The sequence below is a fragment of the Carcharodon carcharias genome, chromosome 13 (genome assembly GCF_017639515.1).
Source record: "Carcharodon carcharias isolate sCarCar2 chromosome 13, sCarCar2.pri, whole genome shotgun sequence".
Classification (NCBI taxonomy): Eukaryota; Metazoa; Chordata; class Chondrichthyes; order Lamniformes; family Lamnidae; genus Carcharodon; species Carcharodon carcharias.
In genome coordinates, this window is record NC_054479.1 from 139,357,625 (window position 1) to 139,377,041 (window position 19,417).

The 19,417-nt window shown below is 40.1% G+C and overlaps 1 protein-coding gene across 6 annotated transcripts in view; it reads right to left on the reverse strand.

Annotated features, from left to right (window-relative positions):
- Positions 1-1,810: 1,810 nt before the first annotated feature.
- pfkfb3 (6-phosphofructo-2-kinase/fructose-2,6-biphosphatase 3) overlaps positions 1,811-19,417 on the reverse strand; it is a 105,679-nt gene continuing 88,072 nt past the window's right edge. For 4 of the 6 annotated variants that reach the window (XM_041202281.1, XM_041202280.1, XM_041202282.1 and 1 more), the window contains exons 10-15: positions 19,215-19,319; positions 18,505-18,634; positions 18,194-18,256; positions 18,031-18,095; positions 14,374-14,550; positions 1,811-4,100 (exon numbers count right to left, since the gene is read on the reverse strand). In XM_041202281.1, coding sequence (XP_041058215.1) covers positions 4,041-4,100; positions 14,374-14,550; positions 18,031-18,095; positions 18,194-18,256; positions 18,505-18,634; positions 19,215-19,319 — 600 coding nt within the window. In that variant the 3' untranslated portion in view covers positions 1,811-4,040. Of the gene's footprint in view, positions 4,101-5,459; positions 6,038-8,217; positions 8,241-14,373; positions 14,551-18,030; positions 18,096-18,193; positions 18,257-18,504; positions 18,635-19,214; positions 19,320-19,417 lie in introns of those variants that run through there. The other 2 variants (XM_041202285.1, XM_041202284.1) reach the window with 2 other exon arrangements.

Genomic DNA, 19,417 nt, shown 5'->3' on the forward strand with positions numbered 1-19,417 from the left:
AAAGAAAAGAGTATCTGGTGGTTATGTCATTGAAGTTTGCAGGAGTTTGCGTTTGCAAATGAACTTGTGTTTTCTAGATTAAAACAGCAACTACCCGGCAAAAATAATTAAGTCTTGTTAGTAGAAGAGACTGTTGACTGCCAGTTCTAGAATCACAGTAAAGAACCACAGGGAGGTTCAGATAGTAGGTTGGAAGCACCATTGATATCTGCCTAAAATATAACGGGTATACCTGCTGCATTTTATATTGCTTTATAACAGCTGAGTGGTATCTTAAAGGCGATTGGTAGCACTTCTGTTACAATGGTCTGGTACAAGATACCACCCCTGTATAGAAGGAATCAAAAATATGCATTTCTTGGACAGATAGTCCAATCTCTGAATTCATCCATAAGAACATTTGCAGAGGAAGGGGGTTGGCAAGGGAAAGAAAGAAGATCGAATATTAAAACAATGGGGGGGGGGGGGTGGGGGGGTTGCTGAATTTGAGGCCAATGAATATCCACCCTCAGCTATGGAATTGTCACCACTTCAAAGGGAGTGAGGCAACTTTCCTAAAATGAATCATGAATAATCATAAATGATTAGGCAAATTCAACATGGGTTTATGAAAGGGAAATGGTGTTCGAGAAATCTGTTGAGTTGAGGATGAAACTAAGGATAGATAAAGGAAACACAAAGAATGCAGTCTATTTGGATTTTTAAAAGGCATTTGGTAAGGTGCACAAGATTAAGGCTCATGGGAATGGAGATAATCTATTAGCAACGACAGAAGATTGGTTAAAGGATAAGAGATAAACAGAGTAGAGATAAAAGGGCAGAAAATGAAGACTTGGGCAAACAGATCATTTTCAGGTCGGCAGGTTGTGGTTTTTGGGACGCTCGCAAGGATTGTTGTGGGCCTCATTTCCAGTCTATATTAACTTAGATGAGGAAACTGAATGTAGTGTATCCAAATTTGGCAATGATACAAAACTTGGTGGGAAAGTAAACAGAGGACGACGAAGTTAGCAAACAGATATAGAGGTTAAGTGAGTTGGCAAGGTGGTAATAGATGGGGTATAATATGGGGAAAATATGAGGCTATTTGCTTTGGTAGAAAGAAGAAAACAACATCTTTAAATGCCAAGGAAATAGTGACGTGCAGACGGATTTGGGTACTCTTGTACAAGAAATAAAGTTAACATGCAAGTGCAGCAAGCAATTGCAAGGCAAATGACATATTGGCCTTTATTGTAAGGGGATTAGAGTATAAGGGCAAGGAAGTTTTGCTGCAATTGTTATAGGTCCCTGTTGAGCCTACACCGGGAATGCTGTATACAGTTTTGGTCTTTGTACCCAAGGAAAAATATACTTCCCTTAGGAGGCAGTGCAACAAAAGGTTCACAAGATTGGTTCCTGGGATGAGAGGGTTGTCCCAAGAGGAGTGGCCGAGTAGAATGGGCCTATACTCTCTAAAGTTAAGAACAATGGGATGTGATCTGATTGAAACATTTGAGAAGTCAGGGTCGAAGCAGAAAGGCAATGTCCCCCCTTGGCAGGAGAGTCCAGAACTGGAGAGCATAATTTCAGCATAAGAGGATGGACAATTCAGACCGAGAGGAAGAAGAATTTCTTAACTCCAGGATGTGAATCTTTGGATAGTGGATCAGCCACAATCTTATTAAATGGCAGAGCAGGTTGAAGGGGGTCATATGGCCTACTACTTTATGCTCTTAACTTGTCTCGATTTAAATCACAAGTAACTGGTGCAAAGAAACTCCCTTTGCATTAAACAAGATGGGGAAGGAAAAGGGAAACACAAGTTGTATTAAGTTAACATTTTTTATTATTGGTCCAGCAACTGCAAAATATACATAATTGGAAAGATGTACCCTGTATACTTCTGCTGGCATAACCTAGTTGTTTTCCCTCAGGAAAAAGGCAATACATACATACACAGTAGATGCAACATGCCACGCAGTTTGAGATGGAAAGCCTTTTCCAAGCTCTGAACTCTCTTAAATAAATGTGTCAGAACAGAAACAGTACTACAAAATACAAAAAAAAACTAACATTCAACAATAAACGACAAAAATTAAACAAACAGTCTGCTTGGTTTGGCCCCCCCCAAGCTTTGGGTTTACTCAGCCATTTTAAATCAGAAAATAATGATGCCATTCAACTGGAATGAGAACATTTACTACAGAAAACATTTTGGTGAACGCAATTAAATCCAGTATCCACTAAAGCTGTATTCAGCGGGTACACAGAAGAAACCCTAGCCCCCACTTAAACCATCCCCACCCACCCCAAAAAGTAAAATCAGATAAATAAAACTTGTGCAATAACGCATTTATCTCAAAGGGATAGAATGTGGTTATCATGCTGGTAGACTACACGTCAAGTACAGCTTCAAGCCTCCTCGCCAATACTGCTAAACTTAAGATTTATGCTGTGCAAGACAAACACACTAGGCACTGCGGTTTTACCATCCCACATATCAGCTAATGTAACAGACATAGTTTAAATGAAAGACTTAGAGCACATTAAACAAAACTAGATCCTTTGGTAAGACCAGAATCCTTTGCTGCTCTGAGCCAGTAGCACTGCTATCAGTAGACTGTATACATGAGATAGAATGTTTAAATAATCTGGTAGTTTGAAGTAATTGGTAACAAAATTTTTAGTTCAAATCATTAATATACTGAATTACCAGCTGACACTGTTCCATTAGCAGAGATTACACACACACACACACACACAGACACACAGACACACAGACACACAGACACACAGACACACAGACACACAGACACACACACAGACACACACACAGACACACACACAGACACACACACAGACACACACACACACAGACACACAGACACACACACACACAGACACACAGACACACAGACACACAGACACACACACACAGACACACACACACAGACACACACACACAGACACACACACGCCAACTGTGGCCCAAGGATGCACATCAGTGATCATTACATATCAGGTAGAATTCTGTTATCCAAGTCTGGACTTTCAGAGACATCATCACTGATTTATGCAGGTGATGGAGTCCATAATATCTTACGGAATTAATAAGCATGACCTTAACTTGGAAGTTTCAATGCTGTCCTCCAACATTTAGGAACTAACATCTTCCCTTTTAAATCCTCGTTTTTGAGCACTAAATGTGCATCTTCTCAAATCTAAGCAGAACTGGAAACCCATTTCAAGTTTTAACGTTTCTACACAAAAAAAATGGCATTTCACAATGATGTGCAAACAGGTACTTTAAAATAATTAAAGTTTGACAGGTCTGATCTGTCACACCGTGCTTATGGCTCCAGGGTTTGCAGTTATAAAACCAGCAGCCATTTTGGAACACAAGATCAGCATTTCACAAAAATAGTGAAATATCAGACAAATAAAAATCTAAAAAAAACAAAAATTTGGTCAAACAGTAATGGCAATCCCAGTTTCTCCCCCATACAATACTTGGGCACTTATTTCAGAAGCGCCGAGTGCCAACTTCATTAAGAGCTTCAGCATTACGAATTTAAACTGATCACACAAAAGTCCTCTTAATTTCATAGTGTCAATTTCAGGACCAGAAGCATTCATACATTTAATGGTCGTATGACTCATGAATGCTGAAGCATTGAAAAATTAGATTCAACCCTCATTATGCAACTATTTACATCATATATATACACACACACACGAACAGTTCAATATATCCCTCCAACGAGATTTACTAAGTATTTACAAACCGAAGAACAAGTTTTGTTCACTAAAAGCACTTGCACATTATTACAGTAGCAAGACATTCATATTACAGTCAACAGTGAGAATGGTCAAGGTCCTTTCTGTCAAAGTCTACAATCCATATTCTCTCCCATTTTCTCTAATGGATCACTGAATATCTCACTAGCGATGGAGATCCAAGCCAAGAAATCCAATGTTTCCTCAATGTGGGAAGGGACCAGGCAGGGGGAGTGGGGGATCGAAATATAATGCAGCCTTAGAAACTAGAAAGGAAGGTTTCATTCTTGGGTCGAGAGTGTCACCACAGCATCTGAAGATCTTGGCATTTCATTCACCATCTGTTGAGCAAAGAGAAAATTGAGAATTCATACAAATAAAATATTTCAATTAAAAATAGGCAAACATGGAAAGCTGCATGCATGCAAGCAAACTAAGGACTGATTATTGAAGCTCATTTATCTGTTGCATATTATGCTAGAGAAGCAGAGAGTGACTCTGTTAAACAATTAAATGGTCTGATTCAATCCCCAATATCTGATCGATGAACTTCCTGCAATAAACATTGTTATACAAGCTTTCTTTCAATGATTGTACACTAAGTCCACATACCACAGATTTGCAATGCCTCATAAAAAGAACGTGCAAATAGTGGAATAAATGATCTGTACAAGTAGGTTACACTGACCTTCCCAGCACAACTCATTATTTACATTTAGCGCAACATTCTTCTCCATTCATGGGAAAATTTAAGGAGGATTAAAAATTAATTCAGAGGATTTCTTGTTAAACCATAGAGACTCAGCACAGCTGTGATAAACCAATAGGATGCCTTATTGCATATCCAGGAACATGAAGTGTGTCATGCAAAGTTGCAAAGCAAGCCTTGACAAATTGTTTTTTTTAGCCACATCGTATAAATAGAAAGGGGTTAATTTATGACTCAAGAGACTGGAGTATGAGGCTTGAACCTATGACTATGCAGCACAGTCATAACCTTCAATAGGCTGACTCATGCAACCTTCATTTCCTGGAGGCATCCTTTAAAGTCCATCTTTCATTCAGGTACAAGTTAAAAGTAGGTACTTTCCAAGTTTGGCTATTGGTTTTATTTCCAAAAATTTATTCAATCTGGGCACATCATTTAAACAGCATCTTATGAGAGTTGAGGAAGAGAGGATGAATGCTATTCAATAATCATCCACTCACACCCCAATCCCTTCAAACTGTAGTTGCAAATTTTGACCTTTGTGAGGCAGGGATCAAATTTTTGGGCAACATTCGACAAGATTAGTCTCTTGGACCAAAATTCATAGGAACATTCTATTGCAAGTCGAGAATGGCTTTTGGAGCAAAGTTTTGTGAATAAACTCTTGTTTACCCAACATCTCGGTGATCAATGACCTACACCGACTCCTGATTAAGCAACGTTTTGATTTTAAAATTCTTATCCTCGGTTTCAAAGCCCGCCATGGTCTCACCCCTCAATCTCTAACCTCCTCCAACGCATCTACACTCCTTCATTCCTAGCCTCTTGTGCAGTTCCAATTTTAAGTTGCTCCACTATTAGCGGCCACGCCTTCAGCTACCTGGGCCTCAAGCTCTGGAATTCCCTCCCTAAACTTCTCCGCATCTCTTTCTTTATTTTAGGGTGTTTCTCATTGGTCCCAGTATCTCCTTATATGGCTCAGTGTCTAATTTTGAATAACAATGCTGCTGCGAAGCATCTGGTGACATCATGCTCCATTAAGAGGTGCTACGCAAATACAATTTGACGTTCTAATGCTTGTGTGTCAATTTTACTTTCTGTAGCCTAAAGTTAGATTCATGAGTTTAATACATTCAATTATAAATCTCCTGTGTAACACCTTGCTCAATATCATGAGGTATACTTGATTTATCAGATGAGGCCTGCTTGAGCAAGATAGCTTTCAGTAGAGTTCCAAACATTTACTTGCGCCAGGAGTAAAATCTTTCCTCCTCCTCCCCCCACCCCCAAACCACCTCACAAATATAACCCTCCGAAGTGCAGGTCTTACAGTATCATGAGCAAATGTGTAATCTTGGTGTTTGGCACAATACCCAAGTACCTCTATTTCCATTTGAAGCAAAAATGAAAGATCTTCCACCAGCGAAAGATTTCATTTCTAAATAGCCCTGCAAACGAAGTACTAACAGGATCACTATAGCATCATAAGGCAAGGCCAGCATGCATTTAGCCAGTTACCTTCGAAGGATTAACAAGGATAAAATGTTGAGATAATGAAAGACTGTACGTCTGAGAATGGAAAGCGAGAAGAGGAGAAAGAAAGAGATGACTGAACGCCGAACTGGACAAACATCAACATACAAGAAAGAGTACATTTGTAGCACTTTTTGGTAGAATTTTCAGTTATAAAGTCTGCTTAAAAAGGTCCAAGATTTTATTCAAAAGTATCTGGGTTCACGCAAGAATCCAAGTTATGCAAAATTTGTTTTTCGGATTGAAAAAGAAAGTGTCTATGGTGAATATTAAAACAGTGGGGCCAAAACTACAAAAGATGGCTCGGTGTTTGTCTACCTCAAGTTATTTATTCTTTCATGGGATGCAGGCACCACTGACTAGGCCAGCATTTATTGCCCACCCCTAGTTGGTCTTGAGAAGGTGGTGGTGAGCTGCCTTCTTGAACCGCTGCAGTCCATGTGGTGTAGGTACACCCACTGTGCTGTTAGGGAGGGAGTTCCAGCATTTGGGCACAGCAACAGTGAAGGAACGGCGATATATTTCAGGATGGTGTGTGGCTTGGAGAGATTTAATGATGAACATGCACCCAAACCATTTTCATGAAAAAGCCAAGTAAAAAAGCTGGAGAAGTGTGAAATTTATACTCAGAATGGTCCAAGATATTTTCTAGACTGTTAGATGGCATTTGAGACAAGACTAGGGCCAAATGCTAACTCTGAAGAACTTCTGAAGTGTCCATTCAGAGGTGTCTCTTCCTTAAACAACTGGCCACCTGATCTGAGGTTACACCCATCTGTTAATCATTAGAAATACAAACGGGTGCAATGGAAAACCTTAAAAAAAGGCAAACACTTTCTTGGTAAAACTTGGGTTGTGAAAGCAGGACAGGATACAAAAATGTTAAAAATGAATATTTTATTTAAGTCACGCAATGCATATTTTCCCCTCAAGAAAGACGACAGGTTAAATTGCCACCATCAACACTCAACAAAGGGGCGATAGAGGGGGTGGGGGAAAGAAAGAGGAAACAGAATGGGGGAGGGGAGAAGAACTTAAATTCACCACACACAAAACTAGATGCAAAAAAAATCAGTCAGAAAAGCAACTTAAGATATTTAAGTAACACCACCAACACCCCCTCCCCACCGAACCCCAGTCCTGTCCAGAAATGGTAAGAATTAGATCTACGTGGGGGTAGTTTTATTGTTTTGAAACCTTTAGGTATGTGGTACGATCTGGAGCTCATGAGTAAAACAAATATTTCTGCGATGGAAACAAAAGATTCGTTAAATTTTCATTTCAGCTCACTGCCCAGCTCTTATTCAATATCTAAAACAGCAAGCCAGTGTTGCTCAGGTCTAAAAGTTAAGACAAGAGAGAATCCCATGTGTAATTTTAAAAAAGGCTACCTGATGCTAATTTTAAAAATGAACTTGGTGAGTTCACAGAAAATGGCAGAACAGTGAGAAAAAGAGTGCATCCTGACCCATCGCAGCTTTGGACATTGGTAGACCTGCTCTTTCAGGTACTGCTTTAGGGTTTTACTTCCGCATTCTTGGTTTCCTTTCAAATATCAAAAATATGCCTCTATGAAACACAAATAATGCTTTAAACCAGGAGAACCTCCAAAAGGTGCTTCAAAAGATTGCTATTTTTAAACTGAAGTTCAATAGTACTCACTCTACATCTTACTTACAAGCACTTTTTTATATAAATAAAGCCTTTACAGAGTTTGCTTCCCAAACCCCATTTCTGGAATAGTCATGTACGTCAGAGAAAGCACACTGTTAAATGGCACTGAAGAGGAGCTGGTTAAGTTAGAAATTCTGTCAGCAGTGTTGGGGTAGCATGGTGACTATTTATGCTGTCATAATACACTGCAGACTTCAAAAAGGTTTTCCAAACTTTTTCATGAAGGTACTGTCTTTGGTGAAAAAAATATTAATTTGTTAATGGAAACAGTTTGAAAACAGATTGAGACTGCAAATGGATTTAAAACATCAGCTGAGAAACAGATGATTCCAAGGTGGACTTTATGCAAAAAAAAGTGCGATCCCAAATATCTGTTTTCCATCTCCAGTTGTAAATATTAATTAATTTACAAGCAATCTTGCCCATTTTAGAGAAAAATAAAAACTGTCTTTCCTTTCAAAGCCAGTCCTGTACATTATCAGAGCCCACACTAACAAATTACTACTTCAAAAGATAGCGGAGAGAGAAAGGGAAATACTTACAGGCAAGCCTTTCCTATTAAAGGCTGAAGAGTGAAAAAAAATGTATAAAAAAGTAGAGAACACAGAACGTGATTTACAAATTCAAACAAAAACATAATAGTCAAAATGAGTTTTGAACAAAATCAAATGCACCTTCCTCTTGATCCAAGCTAGACATCATTCTTATCAAGAGCTTATGAAAAGAAACGTAAAAGGTCACAGCAAGCTCCCCACAGCATCTAGTTATATATTATTGTGGACAAAGCTTCACTATTTAAAAAAAGAGGATTTTTAAAGTCTGCACTGAAACAGACATGTAGAGACCCTTAAAAAAAGAGACAGAAAATGTTACAAATACTCAAATGACTTAAAGATTGGTGAGGGAGACATGGGCTTCAATTCATAGGTCATTGGCACCAGCACCAGGGAAGGTGGGAGCAGGGTCCGTTGGGAGGGTCTTCACCTGGACCATGCTGGGACCAGTGTTCTGGCAAGTCGTATAACTAGGCAGTAGAGAGGGCTTTATACTAAATAGTGGGGGGGTGGGGGGTGAAGGGATCAAGTGTGTGTAGATGTGCGAAATTAAAGAGAACACAAGGCAAGAGAGTAACGTAGCAATAAGGGGAATGATAATCAGGGAGTGGCAGGAAGGGACAGAAAAGCCAGAGGTTGCAAAAATAGTAAAAAAGGACAGAACTAAAGAATCTGTATCTAAATGCACTTAGCATTTGTTAAAAGATACAGATGAATGGAGAGCTCAAATAGAAATAAATATCTATGATCTGATGGCCATTACAGAGATATGTGGGAAGTTTATAGGACCTCTAACAGTAACCACGCTGTAGGACGGGGTATGCGACAAAGGGAATCATGGGCAATTTTAATCTACGTATTGTTTGGATGAATCAGATTGGCAAAGGCAGCCTGGAAGAAGAGTTCATTGATTGGTTTTGGTACAATTTCTTAAAGCAGCACATTCTATAGCCAGAGAGCAGATTTGGTAAAGTGCAACAAAACAGTCTTATTTATTGACCCCAAAGGCACCCCTAGGTAGCAGTAATCAGAACATGATTGAATTTTACATTCAGTTTGAGGGAGGGAAGAGTTGGTCTAAGACTAGTGTTTTAAACTTAAATAAGGGCAGTAATGAGGGTATGACAACCATACTAGCTAAAGTGAACCAGGGAATTAGATAAAGGGATAGGTCAGTAGAGATGCAGTGACAGACATTTAAGGAGATATTTCATTACACTCAGATACATTCCAGTGAGAAAGACACCATCTGTAGCTAACTAGGGAAATTGAAGATAGTGCCAAATTGAAAGAAAAAGCATACAATTCCACAAAGTTGAGTGGTAGATCAGAAGTTGGACAGAGTGTAAAAAAAAAGCAAAGAATGATGAAAAGAATAATTGGGGAAAGAAATTAGAGTACAAGAGAAAGCTAGCTAGAAATATACAAAACAGGTCAAGAGCTTCTACAGGCATTTAAAAAAGAAAAAGCAAAGTGAGCATTGGTCCTCTAGAAAGTGAGAATATGAACTAATAATGGAAAATAAGTGGTGGATGAATTGGACAGATATTTTGCATCTGTCTTCGTGGTAGAGAATACAAATTACATTCCAGAAATAATGGTGAATCAAGGGATGAACTGAAAACAATTACAATCACGAGGGAAAAATGACTGAGAAAACAAACCAAAAGGTGACAAGTCCCTAAGTCCAGGTGGCCTTTATCCTAGGGTCTTAATAGAAGTAACTGAGATAGTAGATACATTGGTTTTGATTTTCCAAAATTCCCTAGATTCTGGAAAGCTCCCATCAGATTGGAAATAGCAAATGTAACTCGTCTATTCAAGAAAGGGAGACAGGCAGAAAGTAAGAAACTACAGGCTAGTTAGTTTCACATATGTCATAGGAAAATGCTGGGATCTATTAAGGAGGTTACAGTGGAGCACTTAGTAAATCTCAATGCAATCAGGCAGAGTCAACATGGTGTTGTGAAAGAGAAATAGTGTTTGACTAATTTATTAATTAGAACTCTTTGAGGAGGTAACAAGCAACAAGAATAAAGGGGAATGTGTGGATGTGCTACACCTAGATTTCCAGAAGCCATCTGACGAGGTGCCACATCAAAAAGTTACTAAGCAAAATATGAGCTCATGGTGCAGAGGGTAACAAATTAGCATGAACAGAGAGTTAGTTAGCTAACAGGAAACAAAGCATTGGCCTAAGTGGGTCATTTTCAGGTAGGAAAGATGGAATGCTACAGGGATCAGTGCTGATGACTCAACTATTTACAAATCAGTACCAATTTTATGGATGAAGGGGCTAAATTTTCTGATGGCAAAAAGATAGGTAGGTTGTGAAGAGGACATAAGGAGTCTGCATAGGCAGGTTAAGTGAGTGGGCAAAAATACGGCATATGAAGCATAATGTGGAAAAATGTGAGTCCACTTTGGCAGGGAAAATAAGAAAAGCAATATACTATTTAAATGGAGAGAGAGTGCAGAACTCATTGGGCATTGGCAGGACCACATCTGGAGTATTGTGTACTGTTTTTGACTCCTTATTTAAGAAAAGGATAATTGCATAACAGGTCAAGTATCCTTCATCCAAAATCCTTGGGACCATCTGCATTTTGGATTTCAAATAATTTTGGTTTTTAGGTACCGCATATAAACTTTCATCACAATAGCCTAAGCCTAGTTCAGTGCTGATGACTCAACTATTTAAAAGTAAAAAAAAGTAAATAAAATGGCTAGAAAAGTAAGATGCATCACAATAATAAATAGAGTATAGGCAATAAGTTTCTTTTCCACGTGTTTACCACAAAAATCGCAAGGTAGACAGTGCAGACAAACAACTAGACGTCTTGTGCTAAAAGTCTGAGGTTCAAAAAATGTGTGGTTTTTTGGATGTGTTTGGTTTTCAGGTTTATGGATAATTGATACTCCACCCCTGCAGAAACATTTCAGAGAAGGTTCACTCAACTGATTCCTGGGATGAGGGGCTTATCTTCCTGAGGGAAGGTTGAACAGGTTGGGTCTGCATCCATTGGGAGTTTAGGGCCAGGATTTTTACCTGGTCAGGGAGGCGGGCTCAGAAGCAGTTGTAAAGTCAACCACCACCCACAAATCGGGCCCCGACATAGATTTCACGCTGGCCAATTAACAGCCAAGCCAGAGTGAACCACACACTGCGGCGCTCAGCACTACTGGGGCAGCAGGAGAACGAACGCAGAAGTTCACACATGCGCGCAGGTGAGCGCAACGAAAGTTGCGAGGCCCAGAGCTGCCTCAAGGGAGCCGAAGACTTACCAACTCAAAAATGAAAAGCTTAAGCAATGTTCAAAACACGTCCTCTCATGCGGCTCTGTCACATGAACAGGAACATGTTATGAACGAAATCTTAAAACGTTTGTTGTTGTGGTTGGAAACCTCGTCCCGCCCGTGCATGATGTTTCCTAAAAAAAAATCCAAAGGCCGCTTGGCTTTCCCACCTGCCCAGCAACCATAAATTCCATTTGATTATTACTTCACTGGCCTCACGGGGCCTGTTCATTGTCGGTGGGCACGCTGCCAACTCCCACACTCGCCTGTCGACTGAAATATCGCGCGAGTGCGCGATGACATCGGGACGCTCGCCTGATGTCATCGTGCGTCACTTTACGCTCGAGCAGGTCAGGCATGTGCCTGCCCAGCGCAAATTTCTGCCCTAGAAGATCGAGAGGTGCTCTTATTGAAACATACAAGATCCTGATGGGGGGGGGGGGGCTTTACAGGACGGATGCTGAAAGGAAGCTTCCCCTTGTGGGAGAGACTAGAACTCGAGGACACACAGTTTTAATAAATAAGGGGCCTTCCGTTTAAGATGGAGAGGAGGAGAATTTTTTTTTCTCTGAGGATCATGAGGCTGTGGAACTCTTCCCCAGAGAGCGGAGGAGGCAGGGTCATTGACTACTTCTAAGGCAGAGATAGGAGTTTCTTGACCAACAAGGGAGTCAAAGGCAGGAAAGTGGCCACAAGCGTACCATTATCTTATTAATGGCAGAGCAGGCCCAAGGGGTCAAATGGCCTGCTCCTGTTCCTAATTCATATACACTCAGCAGGTCTGGCAGCATTGGTGGAGAGGGAAACAGAGTTAACATTTCAGGTCAATGACCTTTCGCCAGAGCTGGGAGAATATTGGAGATGTTATAGGTTTTAAGCACGTACAGAGGCAAGTGGTGGGGGGAAAGAGGAGAAGGAGGAGGTGGTGGAGTGGGGCGGGGAAGTGGAGGGGGTAGTTGGGGAATGGGGAAGGAAACAACAAGGAACAGGATGCCAAGCAGGAGAGATTGTATGATAAAGCTTTGATTCACAGATACTGCCAGGCCTGCAGAGTATTTTCCACAGTTTTTGTTTTTATTTCAGATTTTCGGCACCAACAGTATTTTGCTTTTATATTAATATCCACACCCTGGTTTGAATTAAGCGTCTGGTGGTCATAAAAGCCAGACATTATTACTGGGAACGGAAAACAGTTACAGTGTCTACTTAAAATGAGTCACAAAGCACCTTCCCCATAATCCAGGTATTGTATGCAGCAGATGCAGAATTAAATCAAAACACTACCTTAACCAGAGAGCAACCCCACATGTTCCAATCCCCAAACCTCTTTCCACAACAATCTTTGGACTAAATGGGGTTATAACCATGTTAGGACCAATTTGGGGGTAATTTTAAGCTATGGACCCACACATTAGAGGGAACTAGCTTAAATCTTTCCAAATTAAATTATGCCAGAGAGAGCACAGATCATGTTGGAACTGGATTCAAGTACAGGTCCCTGGGTGTGAAAGGTGGGTGCTAACTGCCTGTGCAATGCAACTTCTCTACAGAGAATATCCACATTAATGCCATTGTTAGTAACAGCTACTGAGTAACGGTCATCCCTATTTCTCCCTCCATCACCTCCATTCACATTATGCAGGGTTGCACTAGTGAAGCATAGAAAGTTACAGCACAGGAGGACATTCGGCCCATTGTATCTGTGCTGGCCAGAAAACAGTTATCCAGCCTAATGCCACTTTCTAGCTCTTGGCCTGGAGTCTTGTGGGTTACAGCACTTCTTAAATTCAATAAGGGTGTCTGCATTTACCAGATTTTCAGAGGGTGAGCTTCAGACCGCACCCTCCTCCCACCTCCCAAATCACCCACTGGGTGAAACATTTCCTACTCAACTCCCCTCTAATTCTTCTACCAATTACTTTAAAATTACACCCCTTGTTTACTGACATCTCTGCTGAGGGAAGACCTCTCGTTGAGGGAGGTTTTGAATAAGGCAGACGCAAGCTGGAGTTTTAACACAAAGAATGTCCCTAGTACAGTCAATGGCATAGAAATTTCTAAGAGAGTCTGCTACTTAAAACACACTTGGATTGCTCCTGTTCGTTATTCTAATATCTCTTAGTTGACAGCAACATGAATTTTTACTGTCTCAACAACCCGCTCAGATTCCCCATTTGCACAAAAAAATGGCATAATGCTATTGCAGGATAAAAATAGACTGGATTCTTCCAAATTAAAGTGAAAGCAAATTCCTCTCAATTCAAAATTCAATTGGAAATCCTACCAAAGTACCAGCTTTTATTAAAATTTCAATATGAATAAACCTCACACAAAATACTCAATTAAACAAGGGTAGACTGTATTAAATGGATAAGCTTAATGTGTGGCACCTCTCAGACTGGAGTAGATCCTCAATAAGGTCGGTTTTTACAAATAAACAAAAGTAGCTGTTAGTATACATTCGGAATTAAAGAGATGGTTAATTTTATTACATTAACTAAAAATACTGGTTTTAAATTTTGAAACTTCACAACTTGAGTTTGCAAAGAAATGGTCTTTTTCCCATCCTTTGGAATGTACAGCGATGCAAGAATATTCCAGGTATATTTAAAAGCAAGCAGGCTGAGCCAGCATAAAAATTGCACAGCTAAGTTAGTTGAGCATCTTCATTCACCAAAGCAGCAAGTAGCGTAACTATTCTCATGTACGGCTACATTTTAAATAAGCAATTAGTAAGATTAGGGAGCACAGAGCATGATTTTATGCGGAAGGCATACTCAGAATCTGCAGATTATAAGCAAAAAAAGCAGCAGCGACAGCCATAATGGTACAGAACATTCGACTAACTTGTCCAGGCAGGGCTGTGGACACTTCAGAGGCCAGGCAGACAGGCATGGCTGAGGAAGATGAGGCCACATGGTCCTCTAGGCCTTCAATCCTCGGCTTTTTGTTGGGCTCTGGGCTTGCCAAGGGGGTAACACTATTGCGACGCATGAGTGGGTTAGATCCCTTCTTACCAATGTCCTGGTCAAAGCGAATGGGGGGGAAAAAAAAAAATGTAAAAGAGAAAGCTATATTACAATAGGAGCATTTCAAAAACCAAAAACTTTTAATAAAATCACTACAAATTTATACATCACACCTGCCCAAGAGCGGGCAGAAGGGGGAAGGCAGCAGCTGTGCTAAATCAGACCACGGTCACTTGACTGCTGATACTGTTGTTCGTGCTGAAATTTGTACCTAGTCCTTATGATCAAAGCTGCCCATGTTCACAGTCACCCATTTTTATGAACAGAACTTTAAAATGGGCACTAAGTTAAACGTGTTCAAACAAAAACCATAACTATGTAAGTTTGGCAAAAGCATTTAGCTTTAACCTACAAACTTCATTCTACTGAAGGTTTTGACAAGACCTTTCACACTTGTACAACAAGCCCAATCGTTTAACTAGGTCGAGAGATCAGGGGTGAGGCAGTTTTGAAAATACAGCATCCAACAAATGCTCACATTTCTGCGATGCAAGTCTCAAGGCTAGTTTGAGTGAGCCAACCTGATAAATCTCTTGCCCTAAAGGTGAGATGTACAAATCTCTCCATTGGTGGCAAATCGCCTGTCCTTAAACAGAAAAAACATGCGCAAATAGAGTTCAAAATTCCCCATTCCCCACAGAAAAGGTCCATTGTGATAGTATATAAGGGTGGCAAACATCACTCACTACAGCACCGACCTTTCTGACTCACATAACAGAGTTTACAGAGCGTATCAACTCAACAGCCAAGGCTCCTCCAAAGGGCAATAGCTGTTCTAATCTTAAGTGTGGCAGGTTTCTTGTACCCAGCCAATGAACAGCAGCTACAAATCAATAACATGGCTGTGCTTTTACCCTTCCAAGTAACCGAGGGCAGAAGCAAGCTACAAACCAGTTCAACGCTAAAGAAAATCAAAACCTAGCTTTAATTAACTCTCCCAAAGGCAACCATTTTTTGCCATCTGCTCAATTAGTAGCAATTCAGAGGGAGAATTCAATGACATATTGTGACCTTGTATTTCATCCACGTCTATATTCTTCATATAAAGAATTCTAGATCGAGTGCACATTAGAATATTCAATGGTGTGAGCTTCACACCAGAATCTATTCCTGTTCCAATGAAATAATCGATGCAGACACACCTCCCAATGCTGCTAAATCGCCCAAATGAGATTATCTAACTCAGATTACATCAAGGATCAGACACGCCTTGCCCAAGGTATAGGGTTCAGAACTATTTCTGAGCCATCAGTGGAATCAAGTCATCGACTAATCCAGTGTAAATGTATAATCTCACAATGCTCGAATAAGCAACTCTCTAGTCACTAGTAGTTAGGCATCTCACCTGCTGCTGTCCCTGGTTTCAGGCAGTCCTCAAGGACAGATTCAAAATTCCACCATGTTTGTTCTAAGAATGGCCTGGACAAGAGAAACTGAATCAGTTCCACTTGTGACCAACTCACTAAACATTACTGTACATCAAGATAAACTCAGGGATGTAGCAGCATATTGCAGGAGGTTCTAGATCTTGGAAGTCATGCATCTCATCTGCAGCTTGTTGGGCCTATGTGCATGCAAATCAACTGCTATGTTGACCCACACAACAGCATTTCACATCCACTGAAATACTTTTCTTGAAGTGCTCTGGGATTTCCTGGGAGATGTAATATAGCCTTAGGTACATTTCAGGTCTGGTGTTAATACACTTGGCTGCTCCTTATTCAAATAACCAGACCAATTTCTAGTGCTCCAGTTACTGGCCACTATGAAACTCAAATGAACCATTTATTATTTGTTCATGGTACGTGAGCATCGCTGGTAAGGCCAGCAGTTATTACCCATCCCTAATTACACTTGAGATGGTAATAATTTAAATAAGTCATCACCTATTATACAAAGAACGACAAAAGTTTATTATTCTACTGATCTTTGTTAGTTTATCAACTGCGCTTCTCCCATTTTCTCCACGTAAAGCATTAATAGATTTACTTAAACACTTGAGCCTACTTTGTTTGAATTTAAAATTTTATCTAAGAAAAAAAGAAACCCCAATAACATTTGATGTAAACTTTTAAACCAGGTGAAAACATTTTACATTTTCTGTGGTGCAAGCAAAACAGAAAATATACTCAAGCAAGCACTACTGCCGCCCTATGAGTGTTTGCTGACAAAACCACTTCAATTTCATGCTGTAGCAGAAACTGCACTAAGTAATCTAAACAGCACTGTCTCATCTTGGAGCCAAAGAATTACTGCTAGTGAGTTATGGCAGCAGTTTAGGTACAATAATTAGGGGATTTGGTGCTTAACAAAACAGTTAAGACACTGCTCAAGAACCCCGAGGACATTTTCCCTTTTGCACACTTCCTAACAGCCAGCTCAGTAGGCGGACTGGAAGAGGATTTGGCACTTCTCCTCATCAGCAGACAGAAGCTCAAAACACCATGAAGAATTGAAAATGATCCTCAGATACTAAGAGTCCACCCTCATTTTTACCACGCAAAAGACTCCAAGCTCGCAGACGACGGAAGGACAGGGAAGAAAGATGCGTCTCACTAATATTGTTCGCAGAGTGCTTCAGGATAGAATAGGACTTAGGAGGGTTTTTTTTGCATCCATCATTTATTCGCATTCAGCAGGACTGAAAAAATAAATCGCTCTCATCCAATTCGGTAAGTGGAGACTGGATGAAATCAGCTGGCAGGTCAAGCTAACCTGCAGCATGGAGCACCAGTGCACACTGACTACTGACAAGTGGCAGGATTCAACATTCAATCCTTCTCAATCATACAATGCAGAACGAGCTAACCAACGCACTGGGAGCAGTAATCCTTACCAAGCACCTCATGATATATGGTGAATGAACAACGGTGGTGGCTTGCTGATTCAATTCTAACTCAAATCAACGGCAAAAGCACGTGTTAGAAAGGTTATACAGAGGTCAGGGGAGGTGAAATCCATTGTCTTCTTTGACAAGTAAATATCAATTTCCGAAATAGCGTTTAAAAACGTCACCTTTTAGATTATCAACTGTGTGTTTTTTTCCTAGAACACTCCCCACTCCAAAAATGCTACAAGAACTTTTCGCAGGTTTCCCCTTCCTCAAAAGTTAGCTTTGAAACCGAGGTAATTATAATGCAATTCAAAACAGGCTTTTCTTCCTCTAAATTAATGCAAGCCAGCCACGAGCAAGCAGCTGATGCACCCTCAGCTAATGCACCTCCAGCTAATGCATTACTTCGCAAGATTCCCTCTCTCTTTAATTAAAACCCATTTCCCATATATCAAATCACCGTCTCCTCAATTAAAGGAACTGGAACGTACACAGTTTGATACAGAACTCAGGATTCAGTTTTTCACTCATTTCCTACCCCATGATATTCTCAGTTGTGTCAGACACTTGCTAAACTATGATGCAAGGGCTGATTCAAATGAAACCAGAGTCCATACTGCATGCAATAAACTGAATACTCACCTCTGGTCGATCTCTGTGTGTGTTTACTGCCTCCACATTCAAAAAGATAGATTCAACCTTACAGCCTATTTAAAAACAGAAAATTAAAGCCAATCACAGACTTGAATTTGAAACGTGATCTAACCGGGCTAACAGATTCATGCAAAGAAATCAAACAACTCACCATATGCAAATGGAGTCAGCTTTAATACTGTGTGAAGAGGACACTTTAGATACGGTAGCTCATCTAAGAAGGCAGAAACAACCGATTGTAAGTGAATACCAACACAGTATTTAATCCCCTTGTCAAGTTCAACATTTGATACCTGTGCCTGGTAGACACAGATGAAACCAACTGCACTGCACCACTGGAGTTTAGATTATATTGTGCACCATCCAGAATAGTGCTTTATAGACAAGAGAAAGTTGGTCACATGTACAAACGAAAGAGAAAAAAACTGGAGACTACAGAACGTCCCTGTTCAATTCACATACCTGCACTTTTATCTAGAAAGTATGCAAGGAGGCAGCGCATGACAGCTTGGTGACAGATGACCAAGACATTCCCCTGTCTCTCCAGTTCCATGATAACAGGTTCCAGACGTTGCACCAAGTCTTGGTAGGACTAAAAAGTAGAAACCAAAAAGATTATTCCATTTACACATTCAAGTTAACATTTTCAGGAGGCAGATATAACAGGATTTTTTTTTTTTTAAAAGTGAGGGATTAAGTACTATTGTGGATTATCTACAGCAAGATCTTCACAAAAGTTAATGAGATAATCTTACAAACATCCTGGAAGTTACTATGGAAATTCCAGCCTTCAAGAGAAGGATTACAGAACAAGCTTTGGATCTACTTAATACCCTACTAAAACAGTCATGAAAGTAACATCTGCTTCTGTAATTTGTTAAATAACTTAATCTTCAAAATGTTTTAGTCCTAATGCATTTATGCTCAGTCAACTCCATACAAGCTGCTGCCATGTATAACCTGCTGCATATTTTATATTTCTGACTTATGCAGAGATGACTAGTTTCTGCAAGAGGTTTTAAAATGTCTACTCCAGGCTCAGGCTTCCAGCTCTTTCTACAGCCTGGTTTACCCCAACCCAGAGTCCACACCCAGGCTTAATCAATCAATCACTATGAGCATCAATAATAAACTAACTCAAAAACAGAATAATTGAACACTGCATAACCTACCTCACCAGTTGGGTAGCGGTAATAATATTTGTCTTGTTCACGTAATGCATATTCCTCAGGGTACTGTTCCTTTATTTTTTCATATGTCATGTCTTCACATACACCCTGTAATAATTACAAAGACATCTTAACTCAAAGCATGTCATTGTTTACCCCTCATCTTCAAAAGTCAAATTAGTCTATAGCATATTTAATTCCATGCT